At 40.1% G+C, this 23,834-nt stretch overlaps 1 protein-coding gene across 1 annotated transcript in view; it reads right to left on the bottom strand.

Moving 5' to 3' along the window:
* Positions 1-9,155: 9,155 nt before the first annotated feature.
* igsf11 (immunoglobulin superfamily member 11) overlaps positions 9,156-23,834 on the bottom strand; it is an 88,519-nt gene continuing 73,840 nt past the window's right edge. Inside the window, exons 3-8 of the mRNA XM_034114436.1 lie at positions 22,448-22,611; positions 14,742-14,949; positions 14,180-14,335; positions 12,861-12,983; positions 11,885-12,032; positions 9,156-10,812 (exon numbers count right to left, since the gene is read on the bottom strand). Of these exons, the coding sequence (XP_033970327.1) occupies positions 10,263-10,812; positions 11,885-12,032; positions 12,861-12,983; positions 14,180-14,335; positions 14,742-14,949; positions 22,448-22,611 (1,349 nt within the window). The 3' untranslated portion in view covers positions 9,156-10,262. The remainder of the gene's footprint in view (positions 10,813-11,884; positions 12,033-12,860; positions 12,984-14,179; positions 14,336-14,741; positions 14,950-22,447; positions 22,612-23,834) is intronic.

A 23,834-nucleotide genomic window follows, 5' to 3' on the forward strand; every position in this document is an offset into this window, starting at 1 on the left:
AAAGAAGTGATCAGGAAAAATGAATAGCCAGTCATCAGCTTCAAGAATAAACTGATGGCTCTGGCTCTGAAAGTCTGAAAAGTGCATTTGCAGACTCTGGTCTAATGCATTAATGACAGTGGCCATGAATAATACAAGAGAGAGAGAGAGAGAGAGGTATTGGAAGAAAAATAAAGTGCCATTTTGTTCACCAGCTAGTCGCTCACAGTAAATGTGTGAACGAGACAGATCCACAAGAGCTGACACTCACTTTAGAGTTCATTACAGCAAAGAAGAGTGTGACATTTGGGTGATAATTGGTTATGATAATTTGTTCAACACTTGGTGACACATTTGACATTGTCGCATTGTTTTCACATTGTTACTTGAAAAATGCTGAAGGGATGCAAACATGTTGTTGAAACATGTCATTGAATTAACAATACTTCTGTCTGGTTTGGTTTTCAATGACATTATCACTCAGGCCGGTATTCCTTATTCACCTCACCCTCTATGACAGACAGACAGAATACTATATTCAACAGCAGCAGTCGTCTAGGGCCTTAGGGAAGGTAACAAAGGGGGGAGAAAGAGGACAAACTGAAATAGGTAGATAGAGATCAATCACAGAGTGGAAAGCTTAACAATCCTTGCCCTCAGCTAGGAAACTGATTTTATGACAGGTGGCAAAGCCTCGACACAAGGCCTAAATGTTATTCCATCATGCTGTGGCAATATCCTCTCCTCCCTGAAATGCAATCATATTTTTATCTTTCTTCTCATTTTAAAAGAAGGCCCTCACAGCGATGTAACATGTAGTGAAATAAAAGACTGTGGCTCCAGCACTTATAAAGGGGATGAGTCCATTATGATCTCCCACTTCACTTCAATTGTCTCCCCATAAGTGTTTCATTAAAAAGGTGTTATGTTACCCACAGGGAACTTTGCCCACTCACTTCATAGAGCCGTTCAGTCTCTAACAGGGAATATTACCCTGAATGCTGTAGGTAATATTCTGCTGCATGATAAAGAAGGGCACAGTTTGGGGTCCAGCCCATGCTTTTGCTTAACCCTTTGGACGCCCACTCAGACATTGATAACAGCAGGTCATATTGAGATCATAATGAATCATAACTGGAGATACAGCAACACTAGGCACCTTATATACAGCTAAGAGAAGCATCACAAAGTATTCAACAACCAAAGTGATTTTAACAAGCCCAAATCAACCCAGTAATCATGCATTTGGAAGCATGTGATATTTCAGTTGATGTTTGTACTGTAACAATACAACTTAAATGCTGAACCACTTAAACAAATGTAATATTGAATCAAATGAAATGAAATCACACTTAATTGTACTTTGAGTAATTTCATTTCATGACTCTCCTATTTGCTGTTTGACAGGAAGAGTTATATACATATATAAATGTATATTTTTTTGTTTGACACATTCCTTTTCTAAACTGGAAGCTTTGTCTATTCTCCCTCTCCAGGAATTTGTAATAATATAAAACTGTAAAGCTCCAGTGGGAAATAGACTTTCTCCTGAAAATGTTGTGCATGATCTCTCACACAAAATGTCTTGATCCTTAGCGCTGTGTTTTCTTTCTACATATATGGTGCCTAAAGCTAAGAAAGGCAGAAGAGATGCACAGCACCTCTTGAGAATAAATATGTTTGCATTTCAATGTGTGTATGAGCCTATAGAGAACTGTGTGTTTCTCTTTTTGTCGCATCCCACTTGCAAATCTGATTTCTTTCTTCCCCATACGGTACATGTTCAGCACATGTTGGTGTTTCAAAAGAATGGCAGGGTGAACTTTGAGTCTTCTCTCAGGGGCTCATGAACCTACAGGCTGTTTCCCAACGTTGGTCCCTAGAATATTAGAGAAACGCAGACAAGTGTACTAGGACATGCTTGGTGCTTCTCAATCTGTTATCTTTTACTTAAAAAGCAAGGCAATATAATATAACATGAACACTTTTAGACAGCACGCTTGCAATAATGTATGCCATTTTTATAAATACAAACGTATGAAAGCATGGCAATACAATAGACTAACAAGAATGTGAGTGCAAATGAAAATGGAAAAGTTTAATATGCATGTGCAACCACTTCACGCACAATAAAGCAAGAAGCATTTCCCGACGGGATGTGTGAGAGAGTACATTGTAGCTCTCTTTGTTAAAAATTGCAATCATCCATTGAGCTGAAGAGGAAGGTTCCTTGTTGATCTTTGAAAAGGTGTTAAGAAAGTGTTGAGTCTGAAGGGGGTACAAGGAAAGAAACATACTTATCGATATTAAAACATGTGCATTTGTGTGACACCAAAGAATTAGCAGTCAATGCAAACTTGCAACTAATCCAATAATACATTATATATATATACTGTAGTGACATTTATAGGAAATGTTATATCAGCATAAAATTCAAAAACATAACCGTTGCATTTAGGCGACAAGTTTAGGATCAACATCCAGACAAAGCAGTGATTCAGTACAGGTTCACAGATGTAATACTACATTAAAGTGCTCGGATGTTATGCCAAAATGAAAGTACATACACTTACAGTACGTGCAGAAGTGCAGGTGAAGGAATCATGAGGCAGGCAAGGGTCAAAACAGGGAGCGCTCCAAACAAGAAAACAAACCCAGAGAGCACGGCTGGTGCAGGAACAGGCAACAGGTCACAGTTCAGGAACAGGTACCATGGACGAAAAGCAACAGCTATAGGTTCAAGCTAGGGTTTGGGTTCAGAGGGCTAGAATGCTCATGCATCTGCTGAGGCATGAGCATCAGCAGCTTTAACAAACGGTGAAGGATTGAGTGGAAAGGGGCAGGTTAGATGTCGTCAGGACTGATGAAGAAAGTGGCAACATGTGAGGAGGGATGTGAAAGGTCAGGTGGTCAGACTGGAGAAGAAGTCAAAGGGCATCTGGTGGAGAGGAGGAGAATGACAATGAAATGGTTCGAAGGGGTGGGAATGTGCAGAGGCAAGGACAAAGAGGAACGGGATACTATCAGGAGATTACATAAGAAGTGAAATTAAGGATGTAATGATGCTGTATGATCATGTTTTAGTGTATCACACAAATTGTTCTTCTAGCAAGCTCATTGCCCATTAGATGTCTTTGATAAATCAGCTGACAAAACTCACAGCAGCAGAAAATTAAATTTAAGAGTTTATCAATAATTCCTTTCAAATTATCTCCTGTAATGGTGCCTTTTTTCCCTCTGATTGCATAACATTTAAATTATTTACATTGTATCTCCTTCATTTCATATCTAATTGTATTGAGGAACAAAAACGTGTTGGATGGTGCACACTTCAAAATAATAAAGTTTGATTTACTTTTTTATTTATTTCCAATAAACTCTTGATCAAAATTGAAATTGTTTTTCTGAGCAATTCTCCTCTTGACGTTAGACCTGTCCATCACTGTGCTGAATCTATTTTTATCACCTTATTCTTTCCTTTTTCTTCCCTTTCCCATACCCCTGTGATTCTCTCCCAGATGGACTGCTCTGACCTCTGACTCAGAGGTTAACAACATCTATACAACTTCTGCAACTCCATCAGAACAGAAAACAACATTGACGTCATCAAACTGTCGCCTCACTACTCTTGTCTTTTATTCCTTTCTATCCTCACCATTGTATAGTATTGTGTTCATTGTATAAATACAATTCCATTGGCTTTTTGCTTTGATGAATTGAATAAATTAGTAAAGACACCTATTGGTTTTTCCTTCCTTTGTTGTTCCCTTTCTTTAAATTGGGATGAAATCATTGAAAAAGTGATGAAAACTGACATGGCCTATAATATGACATACATTCACTTTACAATAGAGGAGAATATTGTTCACAGTGATGGCTGAGCTGATAAATGCTGCAGGCAACAGGGGAAGTTCATCAGAGTCAGACTTGGAAGGCACAGTTGGGTCTCTGCAACCAGGGAATGCTGACTGGGAATATGTTTGCGTATATTAAGGAACCAGAAAAAGTAATTGCTTTGTCATTTTGCCTTTGCATTTCCTGCATTTCTTTAGGCATACCTGGACTGGTTGCTGTCTTGATATATTGTTAGTCGCTGTGGCTTTTAGTGTCCATCAGTAATGTGAATATTGACATTATCTAGCAGCGGTATACAGACCACTCGAACAGCGTGTACAAATTGTTCCCAACATCCCATGTCATAACCAAAAATTAAGAATAGACACGCCTCTTTCAATTAAGTGTGTTTCATAATGTCGATTACTGTATATGTATGTGGAACCACATTGCAATCTAACTGCCAGTGATTTTCATGCAACTTGTTCAATAATATTGGCTGTATTTTTGTAAAGGTTAAAGGGAGTTGGTATGTTCTGGTCCTTGCATCCTTGAGAGTGATTATACTTGGACAATGACAGTGAGCTGTCATACAAGGTTCAGTTCAGGGCTTTCAGAAGAGGCAGAAGAGGCAGAAGAGCCTGACCAAGACAAAAAGAAAGAGATTTAGGCAGTGAGCCAGTTCCACAGCTTAGGGCTATTATGGGATGGCTAGACAGCACTAGAAAGGAGAGAACATTTTTATTTAGGGCCATGTTATGGTTGTCCAAAGTGATTTCTCACAAACCGCATTGTGCATTCAGCCTGCAAACCAGAGATTCTTGATTGGCCATATTCAGCTCCACCGTTGGCCACCTCTCCGCCCTGCTGGGAAATGGGTTTGTTTTTTTCACACTCTTTCCCTCTCTTTATTTTATTTATTTTTTGCCATCTCAATGGTCAGTGAATTCATTGTCTGTGTTACTTTCTGCTTCTACCTCAAATGCATTTATTAGGGATGCCGTTTCCAATCAGTCCATGCTCTTTTGACTGTGTTTCAACTGATGCTTCCGTTTCCGAGCATGTTGGTTGATGCTTTAATTAAGATGAAAGCATGGTGGTGAAATGCTTTCTCCAGTGCTGGTTGGTTGGGATTAATGATGATGGTTATTGCATCAGTTTTATTCAGTATTTTGATTGGTTGGTTCACAGATGTTTTGTGGCAACTAAGCACATGGTAGCATTTTGACAGTTCATTAAATGAACTGCTGCAGTAAGTCTTGGCAGGAGTTATAAATAAACTGTCTAAACTGGCAAAGCCATTTGTGAGGACATCTATCATAGCTAACAGTGGACAAAATAAATATAATAATGACATTTGACGGATTTAGGTAAACTTTTCATTTAAACTAACAACAAGACACGGAAATGAACCAACCAAGCCATACATTAACTCTAATTGCTGTCTAACTAAAGGATGCTTTTTTTGTTTTGTGTAATGTAGCACATAAACAAGAGGGATGCAGGGTGTGAAAATAGTAAAAGAACACAAATATGTAGCAATGACAACATGGAGGAAAAAAAGGAATACTGGAAGGCAACTTTCTTTGATTCAACATATTTCAGATCTCAGAAATAAGAGAATTATTTAACCCAAAGCTATGCTGAGGAGTTTGAAGACACACACATACACACACAAACACGTCACACACATACACATCCAAAGGTGGCGTCATGTGCAAATAATGAGACCAATCCTCAGGAGCTCTGGTTCACTGCCCTTTTTCTCCTGCCTTTCAAAAGGCCTTTCAAACGGCAAGAGAAAGGTCACTGCTGTTGATTTTAATGTTGAAATGCGGGTTGGAGAAAGAATAGAGGAATACTGATGGAAATTCAGATGAGATGGTGAAACCACCACCTTTGAGATTGCATCAGATACGAGTTATGTCAGCTTCAAATGATTTCCCCCTCTATTTAAATGAATTTAAATGAGTCCATTCACAGTTAATTCACATATATTAGATAACTTTATCTTTATAATGATGTCTCATAATGTACTGATTTAAACTATGATAGGATTTAAGACAGAGTTGAACATCACATTTCTGCAAGTACTGGCGGTATTGAGTGTATACATACTGCCCCCTACCGGTACATGTAAGAACTGCAGCTTCAGACCAATCCAATACAGATATTTTTTAGATGCACACACACAAACACTCACACACACAAACAACTAAATACAATCCAAGACAAATATTGCAGCTCAAAAGCAGTGTGCAGTATGATTAGCTTACATCTATATCTCAAAATATTCTCTATTTTTACTTGGAAAACATTTCGATTGTGCAGTATTACACAATTTGTCTTGGGAATAGAGTGGAAACCACAAGAGCATAAAGAAACTAGCACACTTGCATATTCTTCATATTGTTATTCCGTACTGCTCTCGTCTTTATGGTTGTCTTAACAGCCTGCAGGAGCACCAGAGGCAGAATGAACGAGTTTCATAGAAGGCTTGCTGAGCAAAGCATGAAATATGTTATTTAAATGAGAGCAGCAGTTCCTTCTGAAGATGATACCTACATGAGACATTTAATGCAGAATATTCACACATCATACCTAAGTGTAGCTCATACAGCAACATATTTCAGTTTTAGAATCATGTTCCGGTCTGCTCCATCATTCCATTCAAGTTTTCCATTCACCTGTCTCACCTGTTAACCACACACACGTTTTTGCTTACTCTCTTTCTCTACTGCACCCATTAGTCACACTGCCAGTATTTAAACCCTCACCAGACACACACCCGTTGCCAGATCGTACTTTGCCTTCATGCTAGTCTTTCACCCATTTGTTACCAGATTGCCTACCCGGTTCCGACCCTGCCTGTCCCTGACCTGCCTGCTCTGCCTGTTCCCTGATCCTGCCTGTCCTTGGACTATCCTGCCTTGCCTGCTGTCTGACCCTCTGCCCGGCCCTGACTCACCTTCTGCCTGCTGTCCTCTGGTTCGCTTGCCTGCACATCATCCGGCTGTTACTGTTCTGCTGGTATCCCTCTGCTCTGGTATTACCAATAAAGTATATTACCAATACTCCTTGGTTTCTCGAGTCACTTTATTTTATAACTATTTTTCTTTTTGTATTGCTCTTGCTCTTATTGTTATTATGTTATTATGTTGCATTGTTGGAGAAGCCTGTGACATAAGATTTTCAACTACATAATTACTCTGTAGCTATGTCAGATTGACAATAAAGAACCTTGAACCTTGAGTGCTGCATTTGGGTCCTTCATCAGATTGTGACAGATCCACTAGAAGACTTATAAAGAAATAATTTTATGTCGTATGTTTTTCTTCTTGTTTCTCTTTGATTATTGCTATTAACTATTCAGCGTGTAACTTGTATCTTAAAACCTTGTACTCTAGGCAGGGAAATTGTATCATGCCAAATAAAACATGCAACACACGAACAGACGAGCAGCAAGCCGATTAGAATGTATTAACAATATTTATTCACTACAGGTTCCAGTGTTATTTTTCCTATTTCATGTCAACCCAACAGTAAGAACAAGATGTATTTTTTATACATATTTACAGGTTTGTTTTACTATTGGCAATATATCACATGTCATTATCTATCTATGTACACAACCCATGTACCACCTTCCTAAAGCCAAGGTAGAAGATGAGTTGTTTTAGTCTGGGTTAAAGCCTCAGTAGTTTCCTACTGATTGTGCTCTCTTTCCTCCATTGTTCCTGCAAACGGAGGGCAGAGTTAGAATAAAATAATCTCAGTTTTGTTTTTCCAGCCAGACATTTTCTCTGGCAAGAACAAAGCCAGAGATTTTAGAAGAAGAGTTGTTTCTTTAAAGTTGTCAGCCGGTGCTCAGGGCAGGGACACTAGGAGAGATGGCGAGTGAAAGATACACAGACAGGATATTTTATTCTGAAATCACTCAGACAAAAAGGAGGGGAGGTGATACCTGACCTTTTATCATTGTACCTGTTAAAGCCTTACTGTATTTATAAAGCAATTTATGTGTTTACTGTATGTGTGTTCCAGGCTGATTAACAGAGTACTGTAGCTCTGACACACAGCAGACAGCCTTAAGACATAACAAGAAAGAAAAAACACTTTGGATAAATGTGTCTGTAAGAACACTGAGCAGGTGTATAGCTGTGGTCAGACCGGGGTCAAATGGAAGAAAAAAGAATACACACGTGTGATTTGTGAGGCTGGTGCACATTGTAGCAACTGATAGAATAGTGGATGAATACAAATAATGCAGATATCAGACATTGAGCCATGTATATCATGACTATGGGGAAAAATTCAGGGTTCCATTTGCTTCAGGTTGCTGTTGATGGCAGGCCTACTGTACATCACTGACAAGAAATTGTGATGAAAACTGAGTGTCAACTGATATTCAGAAGGTCCATTTTGTGACTCCATAACACCTGGTTAGTATGTATTGCTCAAATTAACCAAACATGTGTTGGGAATAAAGAACATTGTGTTCATTTAGGCTTCCAAATCAAGTTTATTGTAGTTTCCAGTTTAATTAACTGTGTGTTAGTGTAATATAACTCATATAGAAAGGGCACAAACATGACATTAAAGTCATCTGGACTAAATCATATAAATTAAAAAAGAAAAATGTCTCCACCATTAATTAAGGGATTATATTTGTTTAAGCTGGAGCACTTTCGTAAGTTATATTAGCACCTTGTGTTGTCTCAATATAAATGTAAATGTCAATACAGCACATTTAATTAATAAAAGACGCAAAGAGGAATTGCTTTGAAGAATAAAACACACTTTCCAATACTGCATGTACAAACAAATAATTGCTGTATCACTACTGCATCATAGCTCAAAGCGAGTATTGTGCATTAAGGTAATGCACAATAAGAATTAGGATTAAGAATTTGGGAACACTGTAACAGTTGGTTGAGTTTTGGTTAAAATAAAAACAGCAGGTCAAAAACACAGTGCTACTTTCTACCATATACAGCATAGGTGTCTACTATGTATAGCAAAATGTATGGCCAACGTGTATTCAACTCGGGTCTTGTAATGAAATGGCAATACCTCGTTAAAAAAAATGATAAAAAAAAACATCCCTTCATTGCAACCATAACACTTATCATGAAATCCCAATTGCTGCCTAATTTAACAAAAAACAATTATTTCAAAATTAAGACACATGAGTTGCAGATGTAAATGTATAAGTCAGACATGAATGTATTTTTCTTTGATTCACAATCTAGCCTACTGTTGTAGTTACAATATGTACAGTAGAAAACAAAAAGTGTTAGCCTTTGTCAAGAGGGGGGGGGGGGGGGGGGGGAAATCACCTTTAAATATATATATCTGTCTCTTTATAAAGCATTTATGAAGTAAGACATCCTGTAATCTTCTCCAAGCAGCACTGATGTGACATGAACCAGTTTAGGACAACAGTGAGAATGAACACAGACTATGACAATTATCCATCTGCAGGTTTGATGTTAGATCAGGGGGACAGTAGCTTTCCGTTGTACACATCCAGTGTGTGTGCCATCTTCAAACATCACCAGCATGTTGTATGTGCATGTAAGTTTTGATATATGTTGTATGGTTTAAAGCATAGCATTAGTAAGACTGAGTTATTGTTCATAAGACAGAAGTTTTGATATAAAGTTGTTCTGAAAAGTGCGTAAATGTAATTAAAATGTTTGCATTCAATGAATTGTGTATGTATTGCACCCAATAAAACCCATCTCCCTAAGCTTCTAAGGCCATTCTCCCCGACATTATTTAATTGTTATACTTTTATCCTTTCGGTTTTTCCCGACAGATTTGAAAACATTCACGTTCAATGCATACAGCAATCCCCATCATCACAACTATTTCTCTCAATCGAAATTGTCAAAAGAAATGATTAGAAATAATATAGACTTCATTGTTTATCCCGAAACAAGAGACACATGCATTAAGTGGGAATCCGAGCTCGCTTCTGTCTGACCATGCAGTATGGACACACTGAGATGAAAATGCCTTGTGTTGCTTTGAGTCTAAACGAAAACATAATCATCCCAATGATCCAACCCTGAAAAGGATCTGGGAATCCAAGTTCTGCAGGAAATTCCACTCCAGCTTTGTGAAATAATCCAAGTGGTTGAAAAAGAGTTCCCGCCACACCTGCCGATAAAATCCATTAAATGACGGGGTGATCAGATCCCATGTAGTGCTTTACTACAAAAGAAAGCGTCCCGTTCAACAAAGAATTGGCATTAACTGAACTCTGGATTGTAAAATCCCAGCTTGGTTTGAGAAACAGATGTCCAGACATACAGAAAAGACAACATTGTAAAGGGCAGCGGGCTGCTTTAGCCCATATTCTGTATGTTGTTCATCAGTGGATGTAAAATCTCACAAACCAAATGCTCATTTAGTCTTGTTTTCAAAGCAGTTAAGCTAAGATGTTACACCAGCGAGCCTGCTCTGTTCTGGGCGGGCACCATGACAGGCACCGCCCCCATCCGCTCCAGGGTGGCCTGGCTCACTGCGTAGGAGTGTGTGTGCTGCCCGTGTGCGGACATCACCACCGGTTTTAGACTCACAGAGCCGTTGCTGCGCACCATGGCGGTAGGGGATGGGGCAGAGTTTGTGGTGACCACCAGAGTTTTTGGTGGGGGGAGCGTATGGCTGCCATTGGCAAACGATGTTGCCGTGTTGGGTTGTGCATGGCGGGACAGTGGAGCTGAGCCTGGTGCTGTGACCACTGTACTGTGGCTGTGTCCTGCGTTCTGGGCCTGACCGTGTGCATGTGCACCGTGAGCCGCGGTGGAGAAGGTCTGGCGAGTGTCTCCGTTGTAGCGTGTGTAGGAGTTGGTGTCGTAGTTGGGTTTGGGGTTGTGCCAGTAGCGGCTGTTGTAGGTGTTGGTGGACGTCAGCGTGTCGTTCTCTGAGGAGGAGGCGTCTGCATGGAAAGCCTTCGCTGATGATGACCTCTTGGGAGGAAGGTCATCTTCTCTGTTAAGAAGATATAAGTAGGGGTTGTGAAGATATCAGTGATATTAGAAGTGATAGCATTAAGATAGCTAATTAGTTCATATTTAAATATTAACACAAATCCTGCTTTGGTGCATTCAAAATAAAAAATGCTCCACTATGTAGTCAAGAGTTCAATAAACTGAGAATCTCAATTTCACTTATTTATTTATTATTGCCTTGGGATCTTTCTGGACTCTTAAAATATACAGTGATACACCTAATGTGTGTGGCACACATGGCTTATAAACTTTAAGTCTACATATAACAATTAGTCCAACACAGAATAAAACAAGTGCTGTTCTCTTTATTTCATCATAATATGACAATCTTTAAATCTATGCATTAACGATATGAATCATTTAAATATACAGTGAATGTATTTAAATTGAGTTATCAAAACACTGCTTTTAAGTTACAGTTTATATAATCTATGCTAATACGAATGGGTTTTCTAAAGAGAGTACTTTTTGGTAGATAAGACGTCTCCAGATAATTTAGGCAGAGATTAAAGATATTCATTGTGATTTGCCATTAGTGGGGGCAATAAGAGCCGTCAGGATGGAATTGCGCATGATTGCAGTTGAGCCCAAAATGAGGCAGATGTTATCCCAATCAGCCAAAGCCTCAGATATCTACAATTGCAGACCATTTAAACAACCGACAGAGCTTCACACACTGTTTGAACAGACAAATTAGCCTGGGATGATGGAAACGTTGGCTGTCAGAAGATAAAAATTAAACTGAATTCTCCAAACTATGAATCCAATTAACTGGTCTGGGTGTTTTTTTTATGTTTAACTATAATCTGTGTGATTGCATGGGCTGACACAAATCGCTTTACAGTAGGAAACACAAAGCTGCAGCTGCATCTTATCGCCTTTTACAACATCAGAGGGGCCACAAAATAAGCCCCAACAATCTAGAATACATATGCAAGTTATCAATCCCTGTTTGAGACACTGTATCAAATGCATCTATTAATACTGTTCTTTACCAACAGGGAGACTTCAAAAGACTTTCAAAAGACCGAAGCCACAAATAAAAGACAAACCTGATCTCATTTGGGATCTCCTCCTCGTCATATTTGTTCTTATTCTTCCAGTAGAAAAGCGTGACCGCCACTAACAGGCCACAGATGATGAGAGCTAGCACTCCTGTAGCGATGGTGCCCGCTATCAGGCCAACACTCTGAGGCTGGGCTGTGGGAGAAACAGAGAAACAGGTTTGACCAATGTTTTCCAAAAACTTGACAGTAAGTTCAATTATAAGTCACCCAGGATAAGCCCTACCAAAAACAAGAGCTCGATGGGTTGTAGGAAACTGAAAATACAGTAAGTAATTTGCGCTGTTGTGAGGACGTAAATATAATTGGTTGATTTTGTAAGACAATCAAAAGAGGAGCTGTTTCCTTCTCTCTAAAAACAGTGTCTATCCTTTCTGTGGAAAAGAAAGAACATACACTCAGAAATGCAGTGCTTATTTGCATGTTATTCAATATTTTTGAACGTAAAGTGGAAACAGCAATGGCACCGAAGCGTTTTGAGTAACATATATTCTTCCTGAGCATTTACATCTGCACCATGTTGGCATGACTCATTCCACTGTAGTCTCTGACAGATAGACTCGGCACTCTGCTGTCTATCTGCCTTTATGTCTGTGACACTGAGCCTCCTGTCACACACTGTCAGATAAAAAAACAACAACAACGACTGTGTGACCATGCTACAGCTTTCTGTCAAGCCATCAAAACTGTTTGACCCCATGTGACCCGAAAACCGACTCTCTGTCTGCAAGATGCTCTGCTGTCCTTTGTTTGGTTGATGTGTTGGTTGCTTGTGTGTCTCTCTGTCTGACAGGTGTCACTCAAGGAAAATATTTCTAAAGTCGCTTGTGTCAGAGTTTGAGTGAGACAAGGTTTTTTTCCAGCTATAAATGTGTATCCCTTAACAAACGTGTCAAAGTGTCATGAGCGTAACAGTGTCACATGGAACAGTTAAGGAGCAGTGTGTTTGAGCGTGTTTACTTACGCGCGATGACCTGCAGGTTGAGCAGACACGTGCTCTTGCCAATAGCATTGCTGGATGTACACTGGTAGAGTCCTGAGGTGCTGGTGCTGATGTTTCTCAGTGTTACAGAGCCCTGCATCTGGTCTGATGGACACACACACAGACATAGTAATAAAAGTGACTTAATCAAAAATTTATAGCAAAGTTCCAAAGCATACAAATAAACCCAATGATTATTAAAGAAAAACTAAACATAAGGAATGCAAATCAACATTAAAGTTCATTTGGAATGACTAAATAATAGTTTAAAAGACTATGACAATACATTCAATTTAACCACTTCTACTATCTACCAATAGATGGTGCTATATATCCTAAATATGAGGTTTGCAATTGAAGTAAACTGCCTTCATTTAAAAGGAAAGCTGCTGGTTCCTTTCTTTTACAATTGATAAATGGGTAAAGTCCAAAGTACAGAAGTAGCCTCACACTACTGGTTCATCTGTTCTGTACAAAATAGCAGTACATCTGTCTGTGTCAAACTGAACACACAGAGAAAGAGTACAACTGACAAATGTAGGATCTCATTTCAATAAAAGTCTAAATTCAAACACCAGAAGAAGACAGAATCAAAACTCAAAACAAATCAGTGAGGTAGGCAGAATAAATTAGAGGATATAAGATAGTTTTAAGTTTTAAAATGCAAATTTGATATTAATTTCCTCATATAGTTTAAATGTAAGTATCTTGAAAAAAGGTATCTCTAATGGTAGATATGTATTATGTACCTTTAGTTAATATATACAGTTTAAGACACTTTTATTTATTTATTTAGTCATTTCCAATGCTTGTCCACAATAGTTGTACAAGAAAGAAAAGATGGACTTCTGCTATATAATCTGCTATTTGCAAATAATGTTACAGTTTGTATTTGACTTCTATTAACCAGTAGTACATAGACAAAGACAGTGACTGATGATGAAGATCATTTGGCTGGAAAAGAAAGGAGAGTCGACTACACCAGTGCTCTCTGATGCTGAACCAAACCCAACTCAGAAAGAGAGAGTTGCTATTCAGCATGAGAGAATCTGGCAAAACATCACAGATTATCCGGGTTAATTGCACAAACACACTCCTGACACACTCATTCACAAATTCACATGGTTTGAATCACTCCATCCATCATCACCCCTCAGCAGGATCAGTGGGTTCGGGCCTGGCACATGACAGGTGGCGGTGATGGTGGGATTGTGGCTGAGGCTGAGCCACGCTATGTGTGTGAGATTTACCAGCAAAGGTGGGGCAAAAGGGAACTCCGACGACCAGCCTGTTTGTAATACCTTGCATGGCGTTGTGCGGCAGCTTGGGCAGCGCGTCCAGCTTCTCCCAGGAGTAGGACGGCGTGGGAATACCTTCCTCGGAGCTGCACATCAGCATGATGTCATTGCCTACATCCAGAGTGCCCTGGATACGACATGCTGGCACCGAGGGTGGCACTGGCAGATGGAGACAGTGGGTGGCGTTGTGTTAACCACTTTGCAAAGCAAATATAATGTTTTCCTGACTGTCGAATATTCAAAATGATATATTCAAGAGCTGAAGAATCATCAATTCAAGAGTGCTTGCATGCTTGGTTGCTTACAAATTGAAGAGCTGTACCTTTGGCAAAACAAGCTTTCATGTTAAAAACCAAGCCAATAAAATACTTAATAGCATTAGTTCTCATAAACCTGACATACAAAATGTTAATTATTCTCTTCATGGTCTCAGTCAATGCAGTGACCAACACGTTATGACATTTTGTTGAAATAGATACATCTTTAAACCTGATTATATCTGAAATTAGAGACTTTTTTGTCTTTTTCTCACATTTAATAAAGAAAAAGTATGTAAGCAAGTTACCCAAAACAGTGAGCCCAATGACGCCGATGTTGCGCCCCCCTCTGTCTGGGAGGTTGTTGACCAGGCACTGGTAGGTCCCAGTGTCCGACAGCTGGGTGTTGTTGATGAAGATCGAGGCACTTGTACTTGGCATGGTGGCCGAGAAGCCCACACGCCCAATGAGGTGGTTGGCGAGGCTGAACACCTGGCCGCCCTGGTAAATGATCACCTGGATTGAGATGTCATGGGAGGGGATGGAAGAGGGACAGAGAAAGTAATGGAAAATGATGGAGTTGGTAAAATAGAAAAGTAAATGGTAAGGGTTGGAAGGCAGAAAGTGACATTGGTGACATGAGTTCAGCGAGAAATGAGGGGGAAGAGAACAGAGAAACAAATATTATGAAATAGCAATTCAGAGATGTTTATTACGAATAACAAAAGACAACATAATCTGCTCCTGTAGTCAAAAGAAATGTAGAGAATAATACCCAACTCAATGCATTTGGTCATTTTCAGTCAACTTTATGAATGTGCATCTTGAACATTTACTGTAGTGGCCTGTTACAGATGTCTTTCACTAGAGGGAGCCCAAGTTCCACTATGAGGCTGAACAACGGACAGAGAAAGTTAAGGAGCAAACAGACTTTGCTCTTAAGGTACAAACAAACAAACAGACAGACAGACACGGAGAAAAACCTTTTATTTGTAAGTGGTTGTCTCTAGCTCACCGAGTAAATGTCAGAGTAAGAAGTGCATACTAAAAATATGCTTTTATGGTACCATAAAGCTCAGATAAAAGCATCCACTAAATGGTATGCATAATTGAAAACATTTCAACTTGGAAACATATCAACTGCAATCAGATGAATGCAGAAGTAGCAATACAGAAAGGTTTGTGCACAATGTATGACAACCTGCAAGTAATTAAAACATAACTTTGACCTTCACAGTAATAAAAACACTTGTATGGGTGAGGTAAGCTTGTCAGGTCTACAGCAACTAAGGATTAATTTGTTCAAAAGCTTTTCTCAGGCCTTTAGACGTGGTCTGAACAGTTTGGTTGTGAGGCCGAGCCACATGCAAATAAGCTCTCACCCCTCAGCTGGGCTCACACAAAAGATGAAGAGGACCCACGCAAACACATGGTATGTGCACACAAGTCTGGCACTCACACACGCGCACTAAGTCACACACGGACACGCACACACACGTACACACAAAGCATGGAGGGGAATCAGAGCGGCTATTCACTTTGGTGAAAAGAGCCCTCATTGAACTGTTCAAAGAACCAAGCAGGGAAACAACCGGCACCAGTGTGTGTCTGTGTGTGTGTGTGTGTGTGTGTGTGTGTGTGTGTGTGTGTGTGTGGTGTGTGTGTGTGTGTGTGTGTGTGTGTGTGTGTGTGTGTGTGTGTGTGTGTGGGGGGGGGGTGTGTGTGTGGGTGTGGTGTGTGTGTGTGTGTGTGTGGGTGTGTGTGTGTGTGTGTGTGTGTGTGGGTGTGGGTGTGTGTGGGTGTATGTGTGTGTGTGTGTGTGTGTGTGTGTGTGTGTGGTGTGTGTGTGTGTGTGTAGTGTGTGTGTGTGTGTGTGTGTGTGTGGGTGTGTGTGGTGTGTGTGTGTGTGTGTGTGTGTGTGTGTGTGTGTTGTGGTGTGTGTGTGGGTGTGTGGGTGTGGTGGGTGGGTGGGTGTGTGTGGGTGGGTGTGTGTGTGTGGGTGTGGGTGTGTGTGTGTGTGGTGTGTGTGTGTGTGTGTGTGTGTGTGTGTGTGTGATAGTTCTAAAATTGCAAGAGTGTGTATGTGTCGCTGTCCTCCACCGCTGTTTAACGGTTGTAAATTGTGCGGCTGCAATTTCCTGAGTGCAGTACGCTCGCTTTGTCCTCTTATGTGCAGATGAATAGGCAGCTCCTCAGCTGTGATGAGAGCCTGCAACTGCATCTTCTCTGTGTGCGTGTGTGTGTGTGTGTATGTGTGTGTGTGTGTGTGTGTGTGTGTGTGTGTGTGTGTGTGTGTGTGTGTGGGTGTGTGAGTGTGTGTTTCATTGTATATTCATATACTCATGGGGAGTGTATCAGTTTTGAGTTGTGTGTGCCGGTGTGTAATTGTTCTGCCACACTCTAATAACCATGTGGTCTCACATATGTTTTGTCTGTCCACTTTTTCCCAGTCTAATCTATGATATTTTTTCCATTTTCAGTCTGTCTGTCTCTGCCCACCTCTCTGTTTCACTCTCTAACAGACGGCACCTGTATGACCTGGCTCTACACTCCTGATGACCTAACTATATAATCTGCTTGCTCGGTGAAAGTGATCCGATCAATCCTGTTCATGAGTGAATGCTGAATTAACGCAGGCACAAAATTGTGATTGCATCTTACTCATAATTTAGCTATCATATTTTTATGAATCCTGTGGGTTTTATTTTTGACAACAATGAATATATTAAGGTAACAATACTGTATCTCAAAACCCTTTTACTGTGTTTTTCCACCTTAAAACATGATACATTCCACCTATTTTCTTGTCTCTGTCCATATCTATGTGTATATAAATCACATCATCATTTTGCATGGCCTGGTTGGCTTTGTAGCTGTGCGCTGGGATAAAAAGAGGTCATGGCTGGCACTCAGATGGCGGCTGGCCCTAAGAACTCTAGCTGGACTAGCTGGACGCCCCGCTGCTGGCCCAGTGGTAAACCTCTGCTACATCCTTTCGCTCCTAAATCCCTTCACACACACAGGCACTGCAAGCATTCCCTCGCACTAACTATGCTACAATCTAGCCTGTAAGTGTGAGCCACAACTGGATGCACACAGGGCAACCTTCATATATTCTCCGTCACGGTGTCAGTCTCATAACCATAGCCTACTTATGGCTGACCACAAGGACCCTGTTGGCCCCAGACATGAGGGACACTGCCACCATCTCAATAAAGCCTGAATAAACCTCTAAACCCCGATAGCCTCCCGTCAATGTACTGACTGTAAGCTGCTACTGTTATCCCTTTATATCCTCTGAGACATGTTGTGAAACAATATGGGCCCAGATCCATTTCCCCATCTCTTCAAACTGTTGGCTTTGAATGATTTAGCCCATACACTACGTAAAATGTACTTTACCCATGCCATTTTCCCAAGCACACAGTACAGTCAGTGAGCACCATCATCAGCCAGTTGCTGTGCTTTCTTTGTGGTGCATTCAAGTACGCTACAACAACTCTCTTTGTTGGGTAGGTCAAGTAAGCTCAAGTTTATTCAGCCCAACATCATATCTCAACAGTTACCAAGGATAATAAACGTTTTAATCAATAACAAGTAAAAACATTGAAGAACCCTCAGGGAAGAGAGGAAATAGAGATATTCCATCTCCTCAGACAGCAGGGGGGAGAATAGGTGGGGAAATTAAATGTTGCTATGAATACAAAATAAAGCAATAAGAGTAAAATACAACAATAAGATGTATCCATATCATCCACACACCAGTGGTCCATAATCCATAATGTATCCATTTGTACTAGTAAACAAGAATGGGATATGTTTATTTAGGATGTTAATGTGCAACGTAAACATAGGTAGAGGTGAGAAGGAACTGCATAACAAAATCTGAGAACATAATAAAAAGGACATTTGTGTATAAGGTACATGTCCTAAAAAAGGAACGAGTTTCTATATTGTCGTAACCATGCGGTCACAGTGCTACAATACAAAATGGACCGGTGATGGATAGAAATGATTCCCAGAAGCAATCCCAGAAAGTAACAGAAGATAAACTGATGTACTGTACATTTGCAGTAGATTTTGGTCTCAAATAGGAGTCTACTTCACTGGTTCAGTCAACGGAGGACTGGTCATATTTGGTCTTTGAGATTAGGGTATGCAATGTCCAAGGTTGTGACTGTGACCTTGATGCAGTAGGGATCAGGCAGGGTTAATGATATGTGTCCTTCAACTAAAGGCAAGGGTTCAAGTCCTAATATCAGCAAGAATTATTATGCTCAAGTGACCTTTAAGAAAGACACTTTAAACCCTATTGGTGAAAATGACGGTTGCTGACTCTGCATACTGATGTCCCTGGAAGTAGGCAAGCAAATAAAAAAAGAACTTCCTCCGTGCAGATCGATAAAAGGTATCACATTAATGTGTATGAGAGTGTGTGTCGAAGCTAAGTGTATGAGTTGTAATATAACCTCTCCTCAGGGAGGAGTTACAGCCTCAGACAAACAACATGTCTCTGATGGCTTTGTATGAAATAGGCCCTTGTTCATTTTCTTTGACGTGTCCTGCAAAAATTGTTTAGGAAAAGTTAGGGGAGGCAATGATGAGGGTTTGTGAAAGCAGCATCTATTTGAGCTATCCTCTGGTGGATTGTTAGGTTCAGATAAGGATCAGAGTATGATCAGCTAAAATACGTGACAGATGTTTTCAATTACAGATTGAGATGATTTTGTGTACCACAGACTCTCTATGACCTCAATTTCAACAGAGCCTCATTTCACCATAAGTGCAATTGTTTTAGAAAAATCAACATGGCAACCTTTACAGGAATTGAAAACATATTTAAAATCATTTTTTCCAGACTCAAAATAATTGAGAAGAGATGCAACGGCATATCAAATGTATTTTATCGATAAAACTTCTCCTTTCAGCTAGAGTAGGTAAAAAGAGAGAGTAGAAATTGGATTTAAACCGATTTCAGGCAAAGCTGACACTATTGAAATGCCAGACTCAGCTAATTGAATAAATGTGTTGTATGTGTTGTATCAACAATTTTGATACATTATCAGTTTTAGGAATTAATTTTACAAGAGTTGAAGAGGAGAAAAAAACCTGGAGCTTTAATCGAGCATGAATAAAATATATCCAGCATTTTACAGAGGATAAATAACTGAATAAAACCATTGTCTAATGTATGTGTGTGTGTGTGTGTGTGTGTGTGTGTGTGTGTGTGTGTGTGTGTGTGTGCGTGTGCGTGTGTGCGTGTGTGTGTGTGTGTGTTCAAGGATTATCACACACCTAGCAACCAAGAGGAAAGAGGTCAGGAGGATTGATCACATCAACAGCATGATACACAGATTAGTTACGCAGAAAACAACATACATACACACAAACAAACACTCCTCTGAGCTGCATGGCTACATGTTGTAATATGGACCTTATCTTGTCAGCTACTCAGAGTGAAACAAAAGGACTAAAACCACAACACATCTAATATTTAGAAAGAATTAAAAAAGAAACATAAGCATCTGTTAGTTACTGTATTTGTCGTCACCTTGTGAATTTTAGTCCAATATCCCACCAACTCATGAGGGAAATACCTAGCTCTTAGCAGTTGAATGCTCCTATATGCTGACCAGCTGGTCTCTAACTGTGTGTGTCTGCTGAGTTTGGCGGGGATGAAGTGTATTTCAGGATTATCAGAGCTTTTTCACCTACATAACTGCCTGCTGCAGCCAAAAGTTCTGCTACAGAAAACCAAAAACACAGAAGATGCAATAAAATTCCATTGAGCTGAGGGGAAATGCAAACTGTCCACATTTAAATCATCTGTAATGCTTCCTCAGACTGCGATGCACAACGTTGGCACTCGTTCTCCACAACAAATAAAGCTCACACTTGATTCATTAACTTTTACAGTCTAATTAAGATTAAGCCTGTAAACCACAAGGTGAAGTCTTTAACAACTTGGCGAACCAAAGCATCGAGCAAATACTGGAATAATCTGGGCTTTAACAAACGGCTAAAGTTTGCAAAGTCTGACAAGCCGGTACTGTTTCCCTCTCAAGAGTGCTAAATAAGTTGCATTGCCTCTTGTTATCTGAACTAGGTAGTCAAATGTGAGCACAGGGGGATCTGAGTGGATCAAGTGCACTCGCCAAAGTGCTTACGCGGGTTGTGGGGGTGTGGAAGTGTACAGAATTGTGTTCAGTAATTCTTAATGGCTTTTAGCATCAATTGTAATCAGTTGTGACATTCTCTTCATCGAAAATGACCTTGTACTTGTACTGTCGCCGCACGCATTTCATCACTCACCAAATTCACATGCATAACCTGATTGCTAAATTATAGCTAACACTTCTTCTTCTGTTACTTCTGTACGTCACTGTATGCATATTGTATTTAATGTTCAATTTGTGACACTGCACGCTTCAAGACCATGTGTGCATCACTGTGCTTTTACCCATTGTTCGTAGGTATACGCACATTAACATGGACACTATATAACACGTGTGAGGGTATGGCGTGAGAACATTATGATTGTTATGCAGGCTTTTACATGTATCCGATTTCTTCGCCTAGCATCTAAAAGTCACATGCATTCATCCACGAGTAACTGCCTATGTGTTTCTGTTGTTTTCAATGGCATACGCCCCTACCCACAGGTGTGCTCATTTCATTAACTCGTATGTGTGCATTTATGGATGTATGGAAACATTGATGGGAGTTTTCACACTTCTATTGAGCATCATGAATGCATGTATGTGTGAAGCCAGTAAATATAATGAAGCTCTGCATGTCTGTATGTGGATCTGCAGTGCATTTGGATCAGCAGTCTGTCAAATGCCAGTTTGTGTGTGTGTGTGTGTGTGAGTCGGTGTTTGTGTGTGTGGTGAGAACAGCTGCGATATAGAGCCTGTCGTGGGCGTGGGTTAATTAGTGCAGAAGATGATTGTATTATTTGGACGGCCGACCAGCGCCAGGGTTCAAAGTAAAGGGAGGCAGGTGAGCTTGTACGGCCTGCAGCTGCATGTTAAACAACTCAAATGGAATCACAGAAGTCCCGCAAGGGGGGAGGAACAGTGAAAGAGACAGAGACAAAGGAAGGGAAGGTGAGAAGAAGAAAAAAGAACAGAAAGAAAATAAGAGTAGTAGGCCAGGAAGGGACAATGGTAAGAAACCAGTTGGACACAATGTTCAACTAAATTCTAAATCATGCAATGTTTGTGTGTGCCAATTAAACCATTGCCAATGTTCTCAACAAATTGATAACAGTTAAATGTGCATCACTGTCGAGGGAAAGGTAGAGAAGTGCTACATGACAATGCTGTCCTGCAGGCTACATTGAGAAAGTGAACTAAACTATGGCTATACCTTAAGCTAACTACTACTATATCTATAATACTAGCTAATACAGTCATCTAATATCTATAACTAAGACCCTAAAGGTGCGTTCAGGTGCACTGGAAAGAGAAATTTGGTGTATTTGTGTTGGGTGCAAAATGGACTGAAATGTAGCAATTATGCAGTCTGTTTCTTGAGACACATGTGTCACTGCACATACATGTGCAGTACCGTGATCATCATAGTGAACTATGATGATCAGCCATGTAACTGCGCTGGATGTCCCTTAAGCTTAAGAGAGTCTCTCTCTCTGTGGATGCATTGTTCAAATTTCTCGATTCTCAAGATGATTTAATTCTCTTTGCGCTGTATCTGAGCACACCTTAGTATAGATCAAGTCTTGTGTACCTGCTTTGACTTTATGGTTGGTGTTGGGAAGCAGCACGGACATCCACATGATGCGTATGCAGTAACATTGCATTAGAACACAAGTTACACGCATCTCAATAGGATAGTAGACATCTCAGTAAGTAACTAAACATTACCCCTCTACTTACAAAAATAATCTCTGATCACAGTTAATCATAAGCACATCGATTTGAGGAACTTCTAAAGCATGCAATGATGCCGAGTCACTGTGAGTGAGTGGGTGCACTGGTGATAAACACTCTACCTGTTCTGGCTGGTTGGCATTGGACAGTGGTATAACCATCCAGATGATGTTGAGGTTGTTGAGGGCAGCGCTGGTGGTGAACGAGCAGGGCAGGACTGCTGCTTGGCCGCGGGCCACCTGGATACTGCTCTGGGCCACCGTCACATCCAGCGCCCGCACACACACTGCAGGAGGAAGGAGGCGGTGATCAGTGTCTTGATACAGCATAGATAAGCACACACAGCACCAACGTGCAAACAAGTCAAACAAGAAGACAGAATGAGATCGAAATGTAGCATAACAACTCCCACTGGATGGATCTTACACAATCGTTCCTATCATATCTTTTCACTGTAATAGAAAGTATTCAGTCCTTCTTAAGGCTATTTCAGTCCTCTATAACAAGTGTTATCGGGAAAAAAAAATGCATTTAATAGGTCAAAGATAAAGAAGTAAGACACATGGTGATGTGTATAAATACCCATGTACACGCAAAGGTTTAATATTTTTAAAAGGGAAAAGTCATGTGTAAGTCTCATTGAATTCCATTTCCACCGCCTTTACATCTTCACAACAAAACAAACATGATTTCTGAACCAAACTCTTCTTTAAAATACTCTCATCAGCTAAACAAACCTCTAGACCACATTGTGAAGGGATCAAATTAAATATGTAAACGTTAAATGGGGAAACACGATAGGCTGTCTCCTGAGTTATTCATTTCCCTAAAACAACTTGCTTCTTGCTAATTCCATGGGAACGCAGTGTGTATCAATACATACTAAATGAACATGACAAGTGGGAATAGTAATGGTTATTTCTGGTATTATTTGCCGCTTCCTGTGCACACAGCATACTAAACAACCATGATAGCTCGTTTTCTTTCCATGCAACAAAGGTATATGTCCTCAAACTAAGAAACTGATGAGTTTTTCTCATCTGCACTTAGCTGTCAGCCTCAACAGACCCAGAAAGACAAATATGTACATGCAGCATCCTATTTCTGGAACAGCTAAAGACATTACAGGCAAAATTAAGTTAGACTTCCCCCGCAAGCATGTATCCATGTCCAAAAAACCCAATGGGAAGTAATCTTATCTAAACATGGTAAGGAGGAGGATGGCACTGATATGATTACAGATAATTGATCATGTCCTGAGAATCGTCCTTGTTAGTGATAATGTAAGATGATGATGTTTCCATAAGCCAATACTAGAAACCACAGGCCTTCATGTGTGGTTACGTAGGAGTCAAGCCAGATGTCAAGTGCAATCAATGATCACTTCCGACCACAAAATATAAATCTCACCATAAATCAGATTATCTGTTTTATTTTGAAGTTGCAAAATTGTGCTAGGAATTGTAAGGACATAAGTGTCGTTTATGCCTAATTTGGGTTCTGAATTTC

The sequence above is a fragment of the Trematomus bernacchii genome, unplaced genomic scaffold, assembly GCF_902827165.1.
Source record: "Trematomus bernacchii unplaced genomic scaffold, fTreBer1.1, whole genome shotgun sequence".
Classification (NCBI taxonomy): Eukaryota; Metazoa; Chordata; class Actinopteri; order Perciformes; family Nototheniidae; genus Trematomus; species Trematomus bernacchii.